The 18308-nt window shown below is 51.6% G+C and overlaps 7 protein-coding genes across 7 annotated transcripts; 2 read left to right on the top strand and 5 right to left on the bottom strand.

The window, feature by feature from the left end:
- Window positions 1-148: 148 nt before the first annotated feature.
- Window positions 149-1353, bottom strand: ISF_09963 (Epoxide hydrolase; the record flags this gene model as incomplete). Its single annotated transcript, XM_018853562.1, has 2 exons — window positions 149-664; window positions 772-1353. The coding sequence occupies 2 exons, from the start codon at window positions 1351-1353 to the stop codon at window positions 149-151; spliced, it is 1098 nt and encodes a 365-aa protein (XP_018699256.1).
- A 1156-nt stretch (window positions 1354-2509) lies between these two features.
- ISF_09962 (bZIP transcription factor, bZIP-1) lies at window positions 2510-4007 on the bottom strand (the record flags this gene model as incomplete). The annotated part of the gene is made up of 4 exons (XM_018853561.1): window positions 2510-2668; window positions 2759-3414; window positions 3486-3779; window positions 3839-4007. The coding sequence occupies 4 exons, from the start codon at window positions 4005-4007 to the stop codon at window positions 2510-2512; spliced, it is 1278 nt and encodes a 425-aa protein (XP_018699255.1).
- A 2602-nt stretch (window positions 4008-6609) lies between these two features.
- On the bottom strand, window positions 6610-7722 carry ISF_09961 (ornithine cyclodeaminase; the record flags this gene model as incomplete). Its single annotated transcript, XM_018853560.1, has 1 exon — window positions 6610-7722. The coding sequence occupies one exon, from the start codon at window positions 7720-7722 to the stop codon at window positions 6610-6612; it is 1113 nt and encodes a 370-aa protein (XP_018699254.1).
- An 878-nt stretch (window positions 7723-8600) lies between these two features.
- On the bottom strand, window positions 8601-10538 carry ISF_09960 (L-amino acid oxidase; the record flags this gene model as incomplete). Its single annotated transcript, XM_018853559.1, has 1 exon — window positions 8601-10538. The coding sequence occupies one exon, from the start codon at window positions 10536-10538 to the stop codon at window positions 8601-8603; it is 1938 nt and encodes a 645-aa protein (XP_018699253.1).
- Window positions 10539-11897: 1359 nt separating this feature from the next.
- ISF_09959 (amine oxidase (flavin-containing)) lies at window positions 11898-13472 on the top strand (the record flags this gene model as incomplete). The annotated part of the gene is made up of 6 exons (XM_018853558.1): window positions 11898-12064; window positions 12115-12260; window positions 12321-12377; window positions 12429-12827; window positions 12878-13144; window positions 13195-13472. The coding sequence occupies 6 exons, from the start codon at window positions 11898-11900 to the stop codon at window positions 13470-13472; spliced, it is 1314 nt and encodes a 437-aa protein (XP_018699252.1).
- A 523-nt stretch (window positions 13473-13995) lies between these two features.
- ISF_09958 (Methyltransferase type 11) lies at window positions 13996-14688 on the top strand (the record flags this gene model as incomplete). Its single annotated transcript, XM_018853557.1, has 1 exon — window positions 13996-14688. The coding sequence occupies one exon, from the start codon at window positions 13996-13998 to the stop codon at window positions 14686-14688; it is 693 nt and encodes a 230-aa protein (XP_018699251.1).
- Window positions 14689-15793: 1105 nt separating this feature from the next.
- Window positions 15794-17228, bottom strand: ISF_09957 (Major facilitator superfamily domain, general substrate transporter; the record flags this gene model as incomplete). Its single annotated transcript, XM_018853556.1, has 2 exons — window positions 15794-16098; window positions 16238-17228. The coding sequence occupies 2 exons, from the start codon at window positions 17226-17228 to the stop codon at window positions 15794-15796; spliced, it is 1296 nt and encodes a 431-aa protein (XP_018699250.1).
- Window positions 17229-18308: the final 1080 nt, after the last annotated feature.

Genomic DNA, 18308 nt, shown 5'->3' with positions numbered 1-18308 from the left:
AGTATTTATACTACTTAAATACTTTAATCTTATTAATTAGAAAGAAATACTAGAAAATAGACTCTATTTTTAGTATAAAATGTCCCTACTATATATTTTATATTAGCTAAAACTGCTTACTTAACAAGATACCTTTTAAGCCTCGTTATTAAATTCTGCTCATCCACCCGCGCACCTCAGCGACAAACATCTCTGGCACCTCCCATGCCGCAAAGTGCCCCCCCCGGGCCGTCTCGTTCCAGTACACGATATTTTTGTAGTACCTCTCGCACCACTCCCTTGGAGCGTAGCTGTTGTCGCCGCCGAACCAGCTCACGCCGACCGGTAAGTCTATCGGCCACGCGGTGTAGTTAAACTGGTTCTCCCAGTAGTAGCGCGCAGACGATGTGCCCGAGTTGGAGAGCCAGTATAGCATGATGGTGTCGAGCATCTCGTCCTTTCCGAGCACCACCTCCAAGTTGCCGCCGTGGTCCGACCAGTCTCTGTACTTTTCGTAGATCCAGGTCGCCTGCGCGACCGGCGAGTCTGCGAGCCCGTACCCAATCGTCTGCGGCTTCGTCGACTGCTGCAAAGAGTACCCGCGAAACCCAGCATCCCGGCGCTCGTCAAGATACATGGCCCTCTTCTCGGCCTTTGTATCGTGGATTGGGATTTGACTTTCCTTCTGCAGAGGCGGTTAGCGTACATCCTTCCAGAGGTTTGGATGAGAGCACAGCTTGCCTTTGACTCAAAGTAGATTGAGTTGAGATGAACGCTCCTCAATCCCTTTACTGCTTGATGGCCCAGGCTCGCGACGACGTGGGCTCCCCAGTCGCCGCCTTGGGCGACCCATCCGCTGTCCGCGTAGCCCAGGCGCCGCATCAGCTCTGCCCACGCGGCCGCGGTGCGGTGGTAGTCCCATTCCTTCTCCGCCGGCTTCCCGGAAAAGGCGTAGCCCGGGAGTGCTGGGATGACGAGGTGAAACGCTTCTTCCAGTCGGCCGCCGTGGGGTTCGGGGTCGACGAGCTGATCGATTACATGTCTGAACTCTAGAATAGAGCCGGGCCAACCATGCGTAAGCACGAGGGGAAGAGCGTCTTGGTGCCTTGACCGAAAGTGCAGAAAATAGAACTCGACCCCGTCAATGGTTGTTGTAAATTGAGGGTACGAGTTCAGTAGCGCTTCGCATCGTCTCCAGTCGTACTCGGTCTTCCAGTACTCGCACAGCTCTTGAATTGCCGCGAGCGGGACACCCTGGGACCAGTCTGTGACAATCTCCTTGTCCGGCCAGCGGGTTAGACTAAGACGGGTTTGCAAGTCGTCAAGAGTGGACTGGGCAATGGAGAGCTTGAAAGGGTGGATAGAAGTAGACATTGACGAGGCTTTAAAAATATACATATATATGTATATATTTGGGAAAACTGGAAAGTGGTGAGACAAAGTCGAAAACCAACACAGCTTTCGGCTTCAAGGCTGCCGCTGGTTCCTTTGATGCACGGAGTTCCTAACTTTCCGGAAACGGAACCAACATGCAGTCGAAATGCGGGGATCTCCATCCAAAGACGGCATCTCACGACGGCCAGGACAAATCACAGTCTCAACGCGAATTTCACCAGACTCTATAGATGCCACTGAGTGATAACCGATAATTAACCGATGCTTCACGCCGTGAACAGAGAAGAGGTAGAATCAAATGAATGTCATTATATTAACAGTCGTTAACGTAGGAATGATGGACGGCACACCTCCCTATTTTTAGGTGGGCTCAGATTGCAAGATTCAGACGTTCTTGCATATTGCATCGCAACTGCTTAAATAAGAAACATAGTATTTATATTATAAAAAAGCGCAGGAAGGAATTATAAAGCTATCTTTATATAAATCAATAGTTAAAAAATCTTAGTATAAACTTTCTTTAATCTAAAAAATCTTAGAGATATTCTAAGAAAGTTAAAAAATAGGTAACTAATTATAGAGTAGTATCTATTTTATACCTAAATACTAAGTTTCTTTTTATTAAGGGACTTAGTCAGTTAAGTACATTAGTCTAAGTAGATATAGTGGGTTAACTATAGACTATAGTAGAAAGTACTGTTTTAGGTAGAAAGGGGGAGACAGCTATAGGTAGATTAAGTTCTAGGTTAATATTTCGCACCTAGATAAAGCCTAGTTAGAGACTAGTAGGGCTGGATAAAGCCTAGTTAAGCCTCTATCTAGCCCCCATCGGCACCCTAGTAAAAAGGTACTTTATTGCTAGGGTGTGGCAAGGGTCATTATAGACCTCTCTGCCTAAAAAGGTTATGAATAAAATCATCTTCTAAGTCAAAATTTTAAAACTCAGTATCTAGGCATTATTGTGATTTGTCCCTATTTAGGTATAACCCCCGCCGGAACTATTCGTGGGGGACAAACTAAGTCTACAGCTATAGTAATCCTAGTTATAAACAAGTACTGTTCAAAAAGAGGTCCGTCAACAGATTGACTCTGCATGGCGCCTGTCGATATTTACCAGTTTTATCCTCCAAAACAATCAGCAAGCCTCGACTAACTGAATGAGCGTGCTAGAGTCCAGGCGTCCGGAAAACTGCATGAGCATAATGGTAGCAAGAGCAGTCGTTGAGCGGTCGTGCCGCCAGACGCCCTGGAAGCTTGCCACAAGAGCCATTGTGAGCCCCCAAAGGTGCGGTTGCTGTGTTTGCGACGTCAGCCTCTTGATTTCAAGTTGCGTGCTGGCAAAAGAATAAAAAAAAAATAAGAAAGAACAAAAAAAAAAAGGCACCTCTTTTCGGATCAAGTTTTTCATCGTGTGCAGATCGGATGCCGTCAGGCACGGCTTTGACGGCGAGGCGATCATCGCGCCGAGCGAGGCGAGATGAGCCTCGAGGGTGCTGCGCGCCGCCCTGCCCTCAAGGACTAGCATACCCTCTGCCGCCCTCACCGCCTCGTCGCAGAAGCGGCGCCGCTCCCCGAGCGGCCACCGCCTCGCCGCCCCGGAGAGCTCGGCCAGGACGCCCGGCAGCCGCCTCGCGCGGCTGAGCTGCTGCTCGAAGGCGAGCGGCGATGGCTCGCGGAATGGCTCGCAGTAGTAGGTTGTAACCAACGCGTCAAAGTCGCTGAACCCGGCCGACTCCACCTGCTTCATGACGTGCTGCACGCGCTCGTCCAGCGCCGCCGCCTCCTCCGGCGACGGGGTGGGCAGGCTGACGGCGGCCTGCTCCGCCGCCACCTGGTAGCCGTGAAGCGCAAAGAGAGCGCCGCCGCCGCCGCCGCTCAAGTAGTTGCCCGACGAAGATGCTTCTGATACTTCTGTATTTGCCGCGGCGTCTCCGGCTCCTCCGGGCGGCGGCCCCCAGAGGCTGCCTGAGCCGTGAAAGGTCAATCCCCCAGCCTCTTGGCTCGCAAAAAAATGCTCGACGTGCTCGTCTGATCTTGGAGCTACCGAGGTGTTAGCCAAAAAAAAAAACGCCGACATTTGTGCCTGGCCCGCGGAGAAAAAAAAAAGGTACAACCGGACAATGTTTCCTTGGATGAAACAAACACCCTCTCGCCCAAGCCATGATGCGCGTCGTCGCCCGGTTCGTTTGGCGGCTCCTCTTCGAGTTGGATGCAGTCAAAAATATCTCCATCGACTGAATGCGGAGTGAATGAGTCTGGCTGAGCCGCAGAGAAGCTTTGGCGGGTTGATGATGGCCTTGCACTGCTTTGAAGCTCACCCGCTTGCTCGTTCCGCTCAGATGCCCCGGCTTCATGTTCACGAAGCTGCTTCTGGAGCTCCTCTATGCGTGCCTTTGTGCGTAGACCTACAGAATTAGCTGCCAGTTTACAAGTTGCTGCCCGCGACTTGCCAGGTTTCCCTTACGGTGATTTCTTTGCGCGACTCGGTTCTGTATACGCTTCTTCTCCGCGGGATCGCTCGCCGACCTCCAGTCCTCGTTGAGACTGGCGTCGTCATGGCCGTAACAAGGACTGCTTGGACGATTCGACGCCCTTGGGGGCGCTTTGTGGCCGGCGTCGTTTCTCTTAGGCATTTTTGTTTTTGGTCTATATGCACACGAGACGGAAACCCTGCTTGGAGGAGAGTTGACCCTAGGTGAAGCTATTTCGGAAGGAGGCTCGCGAAAACTGTCTCAAGCTTCCCTTGGGCAATCTCCACCCTTTTGGTAATGTCGGCACCGGATAGGCAAGAGAGGCTTTTTATATGATGCCAGGCAGCGTCTGCGAACGAGAATTAGCCCCCAAAGCTGTATCGCCACATGAGTGAAACTTGCTGGTGCCTGCAGACCCGTTCAAAAGTACCCAACCCGCAAATCCCCCTTCCCTCCCTCCCAGGAACAATAGCCCCCAATCGCAACCCCCGCTGCCGCAGCCTTGCTGCGACTTGGCATGCTGAATTACATGCACATGCTAGTGGCGTAGCGGGTTTAGCCTGAGGTGCTTTGCATATTTCGCATTCCGCCGTACTTGATTTCCCGATTCCTACCAACTAGGGCCGCGAACCAGGGCTGCACCAGAACAGGCTCTCTTGCTCTATTGACCTTTGGGGCGCCAATGGCCTGGCCGGTAGTTGACTGATGCATAGTAACGTGGCATTGGCATACTTGGCATTTGTGCGCCCTGCAGATGCCGTCTCTTTGCACTTGTCTTTTAGTTGTATATGGCATCAGCGTTTTCCCGTCGAAGCTTTGTGGCTGCTTGTAGGCACTAGTTAAAGGTTAAGCTCCTTGGCTCGACAACTCACTTTGTTTCTCTTTTCCTTATATATACATATATATGAATTTATTTATTTTTATTCCTGTAGTGGCATCTGAGACTCCATGACCGGAAGAGCTCGGTCTGAGCCACTCTACCCCTCCAGAGCAGACTAGACCCAAGCCTTGATCGGACCAGCCGCCGGTGGGAGCGCCCGACCAACTAATGAGGGGCAGCTGGACCACATCGTGACTAGACATACAACAAGTGGCGTGCTGGCGGTGTCGGCCTACTTGTGCTACGCCTCCACCATCTTTTGTGAGAGATGCTTGCCGCAATCTATCCAACTCTACCCCCTTGTCCTTTGGTCGTTTGCTACAGATCCTGCGCACTGGCTCATGTGGATAACCGGGAGGCGCCACATTGATCCCCCTACGACTAGACATGCATCGTTGCCATTGCTTGTGGTGGCGGCAGCCGTGGCGTCCTATCGCTCCTAGTTTGTATCGTCAACCATGACGGCAGGAATGGGGACAGAGCCTCGTTGTTACTCTAAAGGGAAGTGCCCGCGGCATCTAGCTGCCAGAAGCATAAGAGTGAAACGACAGCCTGATTTGTAGCACTGGCTGGCTGCAGCTTAAATGGCCCTGTTGGAATAGTCGTCGACGTCAATGCCAGCGAGTTTGCACGACGAGGCTGCCCAGCATCCAGCGCTTTCATTACGAGGAAACCCTCCAGCGGCGATCCTGGCTTTAGTGTGGGGAGCGAAAAGGAAGAATGGGGTTTGAGTCGATTTGCGATTGAAAAGTGAATCCTTATCGGTAAGCCATTCGCCATTCGCATCCTGAGGCTGGGCGTCAGGCCGGGAGCGGCGCTCTTATTGGCGCGGAACTCTGCTCCGCTGCCCGTTGTACCCGTTATACCTCGCCCCTATCAGGAGCCTGAATGACAAGAAAGACCAAAAAGTAAAGAAAATAAATGAAAAAAATAAAATAAATGAATAGGAGAAAGAGTATCTACGATGTACATATGCCACGGCCCCCTTTCCACCTTTCGTATTGCGTGGTGCAGGGCAGCCACTTGTCTTGAGGGATCCTCCTGCTAGCGGCATAGAGGCCGCGGCTAGGGACGGAAATACACCAAAAGAATTAGAAGCCGTCAACGTTGTGAAGCACTGGGGTGCTGCGACGCCCGCTTGTTGACGTCATGACAAGGAAGAATCCACACCCCCGCCCCCGAAACCATGCGAAGCTTTAGGTGACTAAAGAAAAAGGGTTTTTAAAGATGATTGTGCCTGAGTGACCTTAACATTTGCATAACAAAGGATCCAAGAGAGCTACGGTATTAATTTAGGCTGAATTTTTATCACTAGACTGTTCTCAACCATAAGCACAAAGCGACCTAGAGTAGCTAAGAGGTTTAATCTCACTATATAAGGTATCCAAAACTAGAAGAAGAAAAAGAAATTATATAACTATTTATTAGAATCATAGATAATTAATAATTAATAACTAACTATATAATTATTAGAAAAGTAATTCTTATTAGTTTCATTATGCTTATAGGTCGGCGCCGTACGCACTACCCAACTTGATTGATTAGGAACCGGGCCATGATTGCTATGACTATCTCGTCTTATCCCCTAAAAGGCACTATATTTATAAAGTAGGGTTAGGCATTAAGAGGGGGTTTATTAGATATGTATATATATATATGTATATGGCTCTTAAAAACTACCCCCGATATGTGTCCTGAGGCACCTTGGAGACTACTGATGTAGGGTTAACCAACCCCGGCAATATTGTAATTTTTGAATAGATTTATTATTTTAGGTTAATGACTTGAGCTTCTGATATTGGCCTGTATGTATTGCCATGTTGGCTGTATTTCCTTTTGCACCTACTACGTAGGGTCCGGGGACATGGCACTATAGTCCACCGTCTAGAAAGTTGCCAAGGTCGTCCCAATATCCTTGGCTTTGGCAAGCTGTAGAAGCTGGTGCCCTACCGCCATGTCCATAACACCTACTCCGACGCTTTTATACAGGACGAAGCCTTCTTCCAGCCATTCAGTCTGCGCGGAAGGAATGTCTTGAGATCCAAAAATTCGCCCAACCTCAAGCATCTTACCCGGATCTACACCTGCACTGACCAGCTCTCCGGCCTCTTGCAGACACCCCTCGCGAGTGTCAACCGCGATGTGCCTCTGCCACACATGCTGCGAGAATATTCCGAAAGGGTCTACCATTATCTTGATGAGCTCCGGATCAATCTCTGCCATGTTTAGCCGATATGAACCGATCGCGGCAATGTATCGTGTCTTCCTTTGAGCACTTGCCGAAGTAAGGAATTTCGCACGGAAAAGTGGCTCAGTGGCCGGAGTGGTACAGAAGATAACATCCGCATCCGCGACCAAGTCTTCGAGGCTTTCGTTGCGCTCCTCAAACTGGTACGTCTTGATGTGTGACGGCCAGGACAGATGTGAGTCTTTGACTAGGCTGGCAATCAGTGCTTGCGCTCGCCCACGGCTTCGATTGACAATGACAATTTTGCGAATATCCTTGGCGCGCAACATCACAGCCAAGCGAATGTGCCACTGCGCCTGCTTCCCCGAGCCAAAGACCACAATGTTGGCCGTCTCCTTGCGAGACTGGTATAGGAGCATAGACCCCAGAGCAGTGCGGAAAGCCGTGAGCTCCGCGGCGTTGAGTATGCCGATGGCCTCCCCCGCAGCATTGCACAGGGTAAGGACGCTGCGCAGCGCCGGTGGCGGCGGTGGTGCTGCCTCCGAAGCAGCGCTGGTCGGCCCGGAAGGAGGAGCAATGCCCACCATTTTGACACCGATTGCCTGCGGCGTCGTGGCCGGCATGAACAAGCTCCTTTGGCCGCTGGGGCGAGATATAACTGAACGTTCCGGCTGATACTGCTGCTCATCCTGGCACGAGTAGGCAACGAGACCCCCCTGCAAGGCTGTGATGAATTGGCGTGTATCACTTGGGCTAAGTTCGCTCAGCAATTGCCTCACGTTGTCGTCTGATAGCACGGTAAAAGTCATGGCGCGCGTTAAAGAGCGTCTGTGTACAATATACGGCAGGGTTAATAAAATTGAAGTGGTGATATTTTATGACGGACGGTTCTCGTTCACCACTTTATCATCCGAGCGCTGTAATCGTCTGGAGACGATCACCCCAAAGCCCCAAGTGACAGAATGACGTCAGGAATCGCTGATCTCCTTAGTAAAGCTGCAGGCTGGAGCAAAATCGGTTTCAAGGGGTGAGTCAGGCTCGGAACTACCCTATCTGACTAAGTTGATAACTTGTGTGACTTGGCAGAGTATTATATGACTAATAAACAAGCGTACGTCTGTGAAAGGTCTCGGCAGCAATCTTGGAGCTTGATCAAGAACAGTCCCAGAGTTGATGAGTCGTCCAGGGTAGCGGCGCGTACTGTAGCGAACCAATACGGCCAATTAATACATGCTACAAAAGTTCTGGAAGTCGCGTAGGGTGACGGCCAAGTCTCTTCCCATGACGGTCTCGTTGAATACAGTAGATACAAGGCATTTTGAAAGAGCCAGACGCGCCTGCCCTACGACATTGTTAAACAAGGTGCCTGAGCCTGGGAGGGATTGGAGTCAGCAGGGCTGTCGGCAGGGCAAAACCTCGCACCGTGCCTTGCCACCAGTTTGTGAAACTTCTTCCTGTCGCCAGCAGCTCATGTGACTACGACTTTCGTATCCAGGCCGGGCTCATGCGGATGTCTATGAAAGTTGACGAGGATGCTCATGGTACGGGCACCGAAGCGGTTGTTTATACAGATGAGCGAGTCCTAGGGCGCAGACGTATGAATGCGAATGTGTAGTACGACAAGTTGCGACTAACTCTACAATCATCATCCATGTCGCGTGTACCGTGTACCTTGAATTGATACCTGCTATGAAACGATACAACCTCGCATAGCCTCGTTGTCGTTCTGTGCAGGTATGCCAGTATTTTGGCCAACTAATTCACTCGTCGGAATCATGCCCAGCGCAACCTGCAGATGCAGCGTGCCATCGACGCCGTCCTCTACCCCCGGAGGCATGTCCCACAGCTCCTTGAGCTTCAGCTGCTTCTCCCACAAGTCGAATCGCTTCAGGAACTTGTGCACGCTCGTCAGCGCGCTGTCCAGGCTGCCGCCGATCCACCCGTGGTGCGTGCTGCTTGCCTCGCCGCAGATGTGGAAGCGGCTGTCGGCCGCCGGACGCGCGAGGTAGGGGTACAGGTTGGAGAATTTGCCGGGCCCGAACAGCGCAAAGGCGCCCGAGGTGAAGGGGTCGTGTGACCAGCTCCAGGCGTGGTGCGATATGTAGGCGTCGCTGATAATCTGGCGAGCCTCGTCAAGAGTAGTCAGTCCATGGTAAGAAACGGGATCCTGTTGTTGGAAGTTCTTCAAGTGCACCCGCGCCAAGTTGTCTAGTATCAGGTCGCGGAGTTCGTTGTCCTGCGACGCAATCAGGTTGCCGATGCGTGTTGCATCCTGGGCCCATGTGTAGCTACAAATAAGCGTAGCCGACTGGTCTTGCGGATCGCGGATGTTGTAAGACGGATACACGCACGTGCGGAGAGGTGTATCCGTAGAAGCCTCGCCGCCGCTTGTGATGCCGCACCTCGTTATCCACCATGGATATGAAAACTTCATGGCGACTTTTGCACTGTCGTCGTAGTCTAAGCTTCTGATTGCGCACTTTTGACTAGGGTGAAGATCGAGACCCGTCAGATCTATTCGCTGCAGACACGGAAGGCTAGTTGTGTTGAAGACGGTCGTATAGTCCAGACGACTTCCCTCTGGTTCTCCAGCAACCGAAACAGTGATTTCGTTGGTTGTTGAGTTTTTTTCGTATTTTCGCACCCGTTTTCCGTGCTGGACGGGTTGCTTGATAGTCTTTTCCATAGCCTGGGTCAAGAGTGACGAACCCCCGTCGATGCAGTACCAATTTATGGTCTTTTCTCTAGGCCCGGCAAAGTCAAAAGAGTCCATGACCGACTCCGAAAATGCCTGATCAAAGAGGCCACTTCCCGTGTTGTTAGTCTCCAGCCACTGGATACTGAAGAAGTCTAGATATTTGAGGGGCATCACTCCTTTCTTATCGGCGGGTGGATTTTTGAGAAACTCGCGAGTGGTGTAGCCATCGTATCGCATCAAGAGTTTGAATCCTTCTTCAAAATCCTTAGCCATTGCCTTTCTAAATGGCTCATAGGCACCGTCGAGCAGCTTGCTCACGTCATCGACATTCTTGTCAGGCACTGAGCCTCCGTTTGCCTCACCAACACGAAAGGGATCAGGCCCACGGGGCTCACCATCAATGAGTGTTATGTCGTTATACATGGTCGGGCATTTGACAGAGCCGCTCTCTTGGCTAAAATAATAAGGAATCAGGGGAAGCTTCAGCTGCTTGAAAAGCTTGAAAGTTGACCGCATTATGTCAATGTCAGGAAATCGCATAGCGCCGACATCGTAATAGTCGTGCGAGACATTGGAGAAGTAGTGAGTGTAAATCCGTCCTCCAGTTCGATCTGAGGCTTCAAGGATATCATACTCCAGACCAGGAATCTCCAGGCTGTCCAGAATCATGGCAATGAACAGGCCAGCAATACCGGCACCGACGATACACACTCTGTGCTTGAAAGTCAAGTCATCAGAACTCGTAGCAGAAACCCTCTCATATTCCTGCACAACATCTTTGGGGAGATCAAGCGGACCTGCAGGAGCTGTGTAAAGAAGGTCACTTAGATGAGGAGCCGAGAAGGAAAGACATTTGCGTCGTGAAGTCGCTGGCAAGTAATTCTGCTTTCGTGAACTGTGGCTGGTCTCTTTCGCCAGATGAGTCATCGTATGGAAGATGTTCTCTCTAACAAGCCGTGACGCCCATTTGGAGCGAAAGTTATATTCGCCCGTTCCTGTACTTGTCGTTCCCATGTTTGTAGCAGTGGAAAGGCTGTGGCTTGACCTTTGATAGGGACAGAAGAAGCGGGAATGGAGAGATATTCCAATCACGTAAACGATGAACACATAAAACACTGAACGAGTTTATTATCTCGCTTTCGAAATGTAGGGTCTTATCGCATACAAATCGCGAGTTAATTAGTCAAGGGACATAACGCAATCAAACAAAAACCCCGTCATGACTGAGCAGTAAGGCTGGGCTTCGGAGTTACCTGACTTTAAATCCCCGACGTAAGATGTAATTGGACCTGACGCAATGGTTTAACTTAGATATAAGAAAGCTAAATATCCACCTGAGTCAGCAGAGATGACCTTGTGGATGTAGTCATTGCTGCCGAGACTAATCAGAACCGAGTTCCTGTGAAGTTGTGGCCAGCTCTTGGTCTATCATTTTGAATTGTATAGACGGCATCTTATAAGGTAAAACTTTGAGGAACGGCGTAACGAGAAAAGATATCAACACTTGAGCAAAAGATGCTTCAGATGCAACGCGTTGGCTTTACTGAAGAGAGGCAACCGGCGCCTATGGACACTCCGAGACGCATGGTGTCCACGGATGACAGAGGCACCAAGAGACATTCCCAGAACAACGGCGAAATCCACCGATACAGTGAGCTCAAAAAAAAGCCCCCATAGTAAGGAAAGGGTTCGCGGGGGTGTAAGTCATGCGCCGACCGCGATTGGAAAGGCTTGATGTCAAGCATGCCAAAGTCGGCAGGCTTGGGGTGAGACGGGAAGGGTATATGGTAAACCTTGTCAACAAATAAACACAAGCTCAAGGATCTCGAATACATTTCTTAAGATGAGTAGACTACGTTTTAGCTGGTAAGAGTGGGATGCTGAATGTTTTGGAGAATCCGCTGTAAGAAGACATATTTGAGAATAAGGTGAGAGTAAACTAAGTAGTGCAAAACAAAGCAAAAGGGTTGGGGTGTTTCGAACTCCCTTTATTAAAATGTAAATAGCTTTCTGTCTTGGTCCCCTAAATACTCCTCTGCCGAAATAAAATTTGTATTCGTGTCCACATCCCTTGCAGGCTTCTTAGTCAGACACTTGGCGAGCTCATGTCAGCCATGGCACAAGACGCGATCCCTCTCAGCTCGGGGTCCATTTAATATCTACCTGATACGTACACTGTATGTATGTACCTGTCTATATATTCAATGTACGGTCAGAACTTGTTCCAGTAATCCAGTATACAATCGAGCGAACCTTGGGAGATTGACCGAGCTGCATGTCAGAATCATGCCTTCACACGTCTACGACGCCATCGTAGTGGGCGGCGGCGCGATCGGGCTCGCTGCTGCATATGAGGTGGCCAAGGCAGGCAAATCCACCCTGCTACTGGAGCAGAGCTGTTTGTTCAACGCGAGCGGAAGCTCTAATGACCTGGCCAGAATGTATCGCACCATGTAAGTTAAAAGAATCACGCTTCGGGCTTTCACTGTAACAAGACATGCAGGTATACTGAGTCATTCATGGCGGAGCTTGCCTACAAGTCCATGGGTATTTGGAACGAGCTTGAAATGGACGCGGGTACATCTCTGCGCGTAATGTCGGGGCTGCTGAATTTTGGAGACACTACGATGGGAGCAGACACCCCAGAAGGTTCTTCATGATGATTCAATTCTTTTTACATATTTATAACAAGAAACTAACCATTTTTAGGAACACTCATGGGACCTATAGAGAATCTGAAGAAGCTGGGCATGCCGTTCCGCAGGAGTACGTGTCTTATTTGGATTGTCCAATTCTTCTAAACTTACAAGACATCAGTGACAAAGCAAGAAATGGAGAGCCAGTACCCGTTCAAGAAGCTCCCAGAAGCGTGGGAAGGAATCTTTGCCCCAGATAACGGCGTCATCAACGTTCCGCTCCTGGTTCGCACTCTGGCCCGCCTGGCTAAGGACTACGGCGCCCAGACCCAGCAATTTACCGAAGTTCAGAAGCTCGTCCCTGTTAAAGAGAACGGCGAGGACACGTGGAAGGTTGAAGCCCGTGTAAAGGGTGACGAGGCTGTCTCGTTCAGGGCCCGAAAGATCATCATAGCGGCAGGCGCATATACAAATCACGTCGTGCAGCCCAGCTTCAAGTTCAAGCTGAAGCTCAACATCTGGGAGATGGTGGCGTCGTACTTTTCGGTGAATCCCGGCCCCAGCGGAACGCTTTTCCCAAGTACGTAATGGTATGAGTATGGAATGCGAGGTTGCTAATCGTCACCCAAGGCATGTGGTTCCAGTTCGCCAACGACAAGCACGGCAGGTCACGGCTGTTCTACGGGTTTCCCACAGTCGAATGGGGTCCGCCCAACGTGTGTCGAATCGCGGTGGATGCGGCAACAAGACAGATTACAGACCCCAACCTGCGGTGCGGCAGCGTCGTGAACCCCGAGGACATACACGATACGCAGCAGTTCATCAAAGAGCACCTGGTGGGTGTAGACTACACGACGCCTGCGTACACCTTGTCGTGTCTGCAGACCAACACGTTCGGTCCGTACACGCTCTCTCCGTAACAGTGAAGAGCTGACAGCGTGAGCCAGACAACATGTTCGTACTCGACTATATCCCGGAACAGTACCTCCAGGGCGGCGCAAAGGACAGCGTGGCAGTCTTCACCGCCGGTTGGGCCATGAAGTTTGTGCCGCTGATCGGGCGGGCGCTCAAGGACATGGTGCTGATTGGACACTCCGAGTATGCGTTGGATGAGTTCAAGATTGATCGCCTGGATCCCAAGAGCAGAGGAAAAGATGGGCAGCCGCAGGCAGGCATCATTGACGAGGTGGATGCCGATTCTGGCACTGGCTGGGAGTATATCTAGCAGCAATTGGTTTATACATCGTAGTGCGAGCCGAGTTTTTATTTTTCCACTAGTTTTACCGGCGCTGTTAGCACGGCGGACCTTATCATGGACTTGGTGGCCGGCTGCGCAGCTATCCATCTCGCAGTCAATGTTGACAGCATTCGGTCTATTTTACACTTTGACTCACATCTGCCTTCCTTTGCCAAGGGCTTGGGAAGAAATAGTCTGAGAATAGAGATTCAAATATCGAAAAAAGATCTGCGCGCAGAGTCGGTAAGCCACGGCATGACGATACGATAAAGCGGCGCCACAAGTAATGCGGGCGGCGGTGACTACATCTAGATGGTCGGCTTTTCAGACACATATGACTAAGTTGCATAGAGATTCTGACTATATTCGAGACAAGGAAATAATATGTTTATTACTCAGAATCAGAGCACAGATTACCTCAAAAGCAACGCATTGGCATCTTGAAAGACGTTGCCCTCTCCAAAGCACTGATTTCTTCGAGCATCACACCCTCACTTGTAAAACAAGAGCTATGCAGTATCAACAAGTCCCAGCTGCTCGGCTAGACGCCGAGAAGAAAATGACCGACTTCAAGCAGAGCAATACTGCCAAGTACCTGACCTCACTTTACTCGGTATCGACACCGACGGAGCTGGCTAGCATCTACGACACCTGGGCCGACTCGTACGACGTCGACGTCGTCCAGCGCAACGTCGAGTACGTGGCGCCGCGCGCGACCGCTCTCCGCGCCCAGACCGAGGGCGGCAACATGGCCGGGAGCATCCTGGACGCCGGCTGCGGCACGGGCCTCGTCGGGGTCGCCCTGGCGCAGCTCGGGGCCCGGACCATTGACGGCATGGACCTGTCCCCGGGCATGCTAGGAGCGGCCCGCAAGACGGGCGCCTACAGCGACCTGTCCGTCGCCGACATGAGCGAGCAAATCGACAAGCCGGACGCGTCTTACGACGTAATCACCTGCTGCGGCACGTTTACTGCGGGTCACGTCGGCCCTGACCCGGCGATCAAGGAGCTCGTGCGTCTTGCGAGGCCGGGCGGCGTGGTGGTTGCGACCATTACAGATGCCGTCTTCGACAGGGATGGATATCGTGCCGAGATTGAGAGGCTGGCTAGCGAAGGGCTAATTACAATCGTAGCGATGGAGAAGGAGCCTTATCGTATTGGGTCCAATACGTGGGCTCACATGGTGGTGTTGCGCCGAAAGTAACTTGGCGATTGGCCATTGACAAGTGCAATTCACCCGTCGGTCGTGTTGGGCGATGGTATAATCTTAGAATCAAGCTCCAAGATATTCTAAACTTTTTAATGTATGATGCATAAAGCTTTTGCAGCTTTGGTGTCGCATCGTCCTGGAGCCTGATTCATGTGATTGAAATCCATGTGCGTTTAATATTTACCAGTCTGGAAGCTAAGCAACGACAGTCTCCAGAGACTGTGCAGTTTAACAATGCCAAGTCAATACCAGTCTTGGCAAGTTGTTTGCGCAGGGTGGCCGAATTGATATCGCTCTTTCCATTGCATCCTGTCCAGCCAACAGCTGCCCCGAGGCTGGTGCCGATGGCCTTGACAGTGCGAATGGTGATTCCGTGCGAGATATGCAAAGTTTCCAGCCACCAGGGCCGGGGTTGGGTTTGCTTCAGCAGCTCTTGTTCAGGGTGCAAGTCTCGGCATCTCAATATTGTCGAGCAAGTCGAACCGAGGGCATCGATGTGTCTGGTGTCTTCTTGTGTCCCTGCAACCGCAGTATGCTCCCAGGACACTGCCTAGATTTCTCTTCTATCTCCGTAATCGCGGCATGCTTTCAGGATACATTGTTCAAGTTGGCATGCATAAACCTCGGCAGCCTGCGTGTTTGACAACTTCAGAGTCGCAATGGCTCCGACTTGTTTATACACACGGCCGTGGCACTCTTGGTACTTTTTCCATCACCTACGCAGACGAAGCATTCAGACTGGCTCAGTGCGCTCGCCAAAGAGGCCCAGATCGGCGCGTAATCAGCTTGCACGTTCATGTTCACAGGCCCTGATCGCGACAGTATGGCGTAGTGCCTGCATCACTCTCTGGAGCAACATTACCTCAACAGCTTTACTCGGCTCGGATAGTACTTGAAGGCGGCGCTCCTGATGATGGCTTTCAGGAAACTGTGAAAAGAAAGTGTGCCTCTTGGCAGCAAGGGCTAATAAGTTGATTTCTTTGTGCTTTTGCTTTCTTGTTTTCTCTTTTTTCTTTTTTCAGTATTACTTCGCATTTGACTATTCAACTTGCCTCTGCGACTCAAGCAGACACAACGAGATCCCGCGTCGTTGTGCCCGTCATCCTTCCACCCGAACAGCCTCCAAGCTGTTGGGTGTTGCCTCTCTCTCCCTGGCTCTCGATCGAGAGGCGTTGGACTTGACTTGAGTCCATTTGGCGCCGCAGATGAAGAAACTGGCGCACATGGTCACCACGCCCGCCCATATTTGCGCCTTGAGATAGCCTCCGTTGTCGATTTGGATGAGAGCACCCGCCAGCGGCGGTCCTGCCAAGGACGCAAATGCTATCAGGCTGTCCACCATGCCAAAGCGAACACCTAGCTTGCTCAAGTCGACCGTCAGTGACGCGAGTCCGCTTACAAACACTGTTGGATACATGCGTCGTTAGCTAATGTTTGAGGTACTCTGGGCAGTGATAGCTTATGAGACGTAATTAGGTAGTAGGAATTGGAACATAGGATAAAGGCCAAAAGATAGAGGTCAAGGAAAAGGGCATGTACTGACTTCCTTGCACTGCGCCGGTGGCAACTCCGTAAAAGGCAGAATACACATAGAGACCGCTCTCGGTGCGCACGGCAATCCAGACAAACAGCATTATAGCGAGGAAGACGGTCGACACAATCAAGGTGAGCAGCGAGCCAAAGTATCTATCGGCAAGGTATCCAAGCAGGGGCCGCACCGGGATGCCGATGGCGCTGATGATGACCAGCAGGTTGGCAGCTGCCTCCGGGGAGAGGCCTACGCGTAAGGTGGCATATGTGTTTATGAAGAAGAAGCAAAAGTAGACGGCGGCGAAGATGAGGACGACGCCGATTGTGAAGAGGACGTAGGTGGGCTCGGTAAAGGCCTTCCACTCGACGATTGGTCCGGCCTTGCGCGGCGGAAGACGCGGGCGAAAGACGACGACGACGACGACTGCAAAGACCAGGGAAATGTAGCCCTGGACGCGGACCGCGCTCGCGAAGCCAATGGTCGGCTGGAGATGCTGGATGACGAGGGTGAAGAGGATGCTACCCGTGCCGCTCCCCGAGGCGGCCAGGCCAATGGCAAAGGCCTTGTGCTGCTGCCAGTAGGAGCCAACGACGGCCATGGAGGGCACGTAGCAGGCGCCCATGCCGAGGCCGATGCAGAGGCCCTGGGCGAGGAATATTTGCCAGTACTCGGTGGCCAGGCTCGTGGTAAAGGTGCCGAGAACGACGAGCAGGCAGCCTAGGACGGCCGCGTGCCAGGCGAGGCCAGCGTCGGCGGCGCGGCCGGCGAAGGCGCCGAGGAAGAAGGTGAGGAAGACCTGCACGGAACCAATCCAAGCGACCTGCGACTCGGGCAGCGACAGCGTCGTGGTGTAGTGGAGCTGGTAGACGCCAAACGAGGCCGAGTACCCCCACGACAGGGCGTTGATGAGGTGGCTGGCGAGGATCTGGAGCCAGGCCGAGACGCCGCCGTCAGGCGGAGGGCCGGGTTCTCCCCGAATCAGGGGGAAGAGCTTGAACGGCATGGCTCGGATCTTATTGGCTGATGAAGGGACGATGAAGGGAGTATAGATATGACACGAGCAGGAGGAAGAAGAAGTGAGAAGACGGGGGGAAGGCATGTGTCGGTGTGTTGATGCGGGTGTAATGTGACGTAGCCTCATCACAAACAACCCAAAAAAAAGACACTGTGCAGACGCAGGATTGCATACATGCAGATAGACTAGCTCAAAATTTGAAAGAAAACTCCACCAGCCAACTGGATGATGGGGGTGTGCGATTTCTAGGCCGGGGAGAACTTTTGAACAGCAACGGTCAAAAGGATTTAAAGGTAACAGGTGCTGGTTTTCCCCCAACGTCTTTTTCAAATTGAAGCCATTCGTGCTGCTTCTGTTGGTGGCGCCGTGGAGCGATTAGATTGCACAGAACAAGCACTCCCCCCCAGAGAGGCTCGCGAAACGGTCGAAGTGATTGGCAAAAAGCCGCCCCAAGGCTACAGGAAACCTGTTCTTGTTGTATGTGTTGCAATATGACTAATATAGACATGGTTCAAGCACACTCGGATGCGCATGGATGTGGCTGCCTTAGTCATGTTATTTTGAGAGCCTTGCCAGCAGCTGTCGCCAGCCCTGCGGCCATTGACATGTCATTGTTACCGGCTAGAAGCACGTTTTTCCGTCATCTTGGAGAATAGCATCCTTCTCCGGCGTTGAGCCTGACTACCTAGGAATCGGGGCATCTGGTTAAAGATCTTTGCTCTGGATATGCTTGAGCATCCACGTAAATCAACAGAAATGACTGGATATAGCCATCAGTTGCAAGGCTATTTACAGTTCACTGTCCCCTAGCCTCATGGTGTCCCCTTTTGCCTCGCCATCCTCCCTTTCCATTTTCTGTCTACCAGTGGCTCGAAGGCTCGTCTTTTCATCTAGCCTCCCTCCTGCCATCAACATGACAGCCTTGACGCCGTCACTGCATCTAGGCGGTGAAGCATTTTCAGTCATATGCGGGTACGTGGATCAATCAGCGTTTTGAGACCTCAGGTCAAGAACTGTCAGCCAGACAATGCTCAGCTCTCTCTCTCTCTCTCTCTCTCTCTCTCTCTC

The sequence above is a fragment of the Cordyceps fumosorosea genome, assembly GCF_001636725.1.
Source record: "Cordyceps fumosorosea ARSEF 2679 chromosome Unknown scaffold_111, whole genome shotgun sequence".
Classification (NCBI taxonomy): Eukaryota; Fungi; Ascomycota; class Sordariomycetes; order Hypocreales; family Cordycipitaceae; genus Cordyceps; species Cordyceps fumosorosea.
This window is presented reverse-complemented; position numbering and strand designations above follow the sequence as displayed.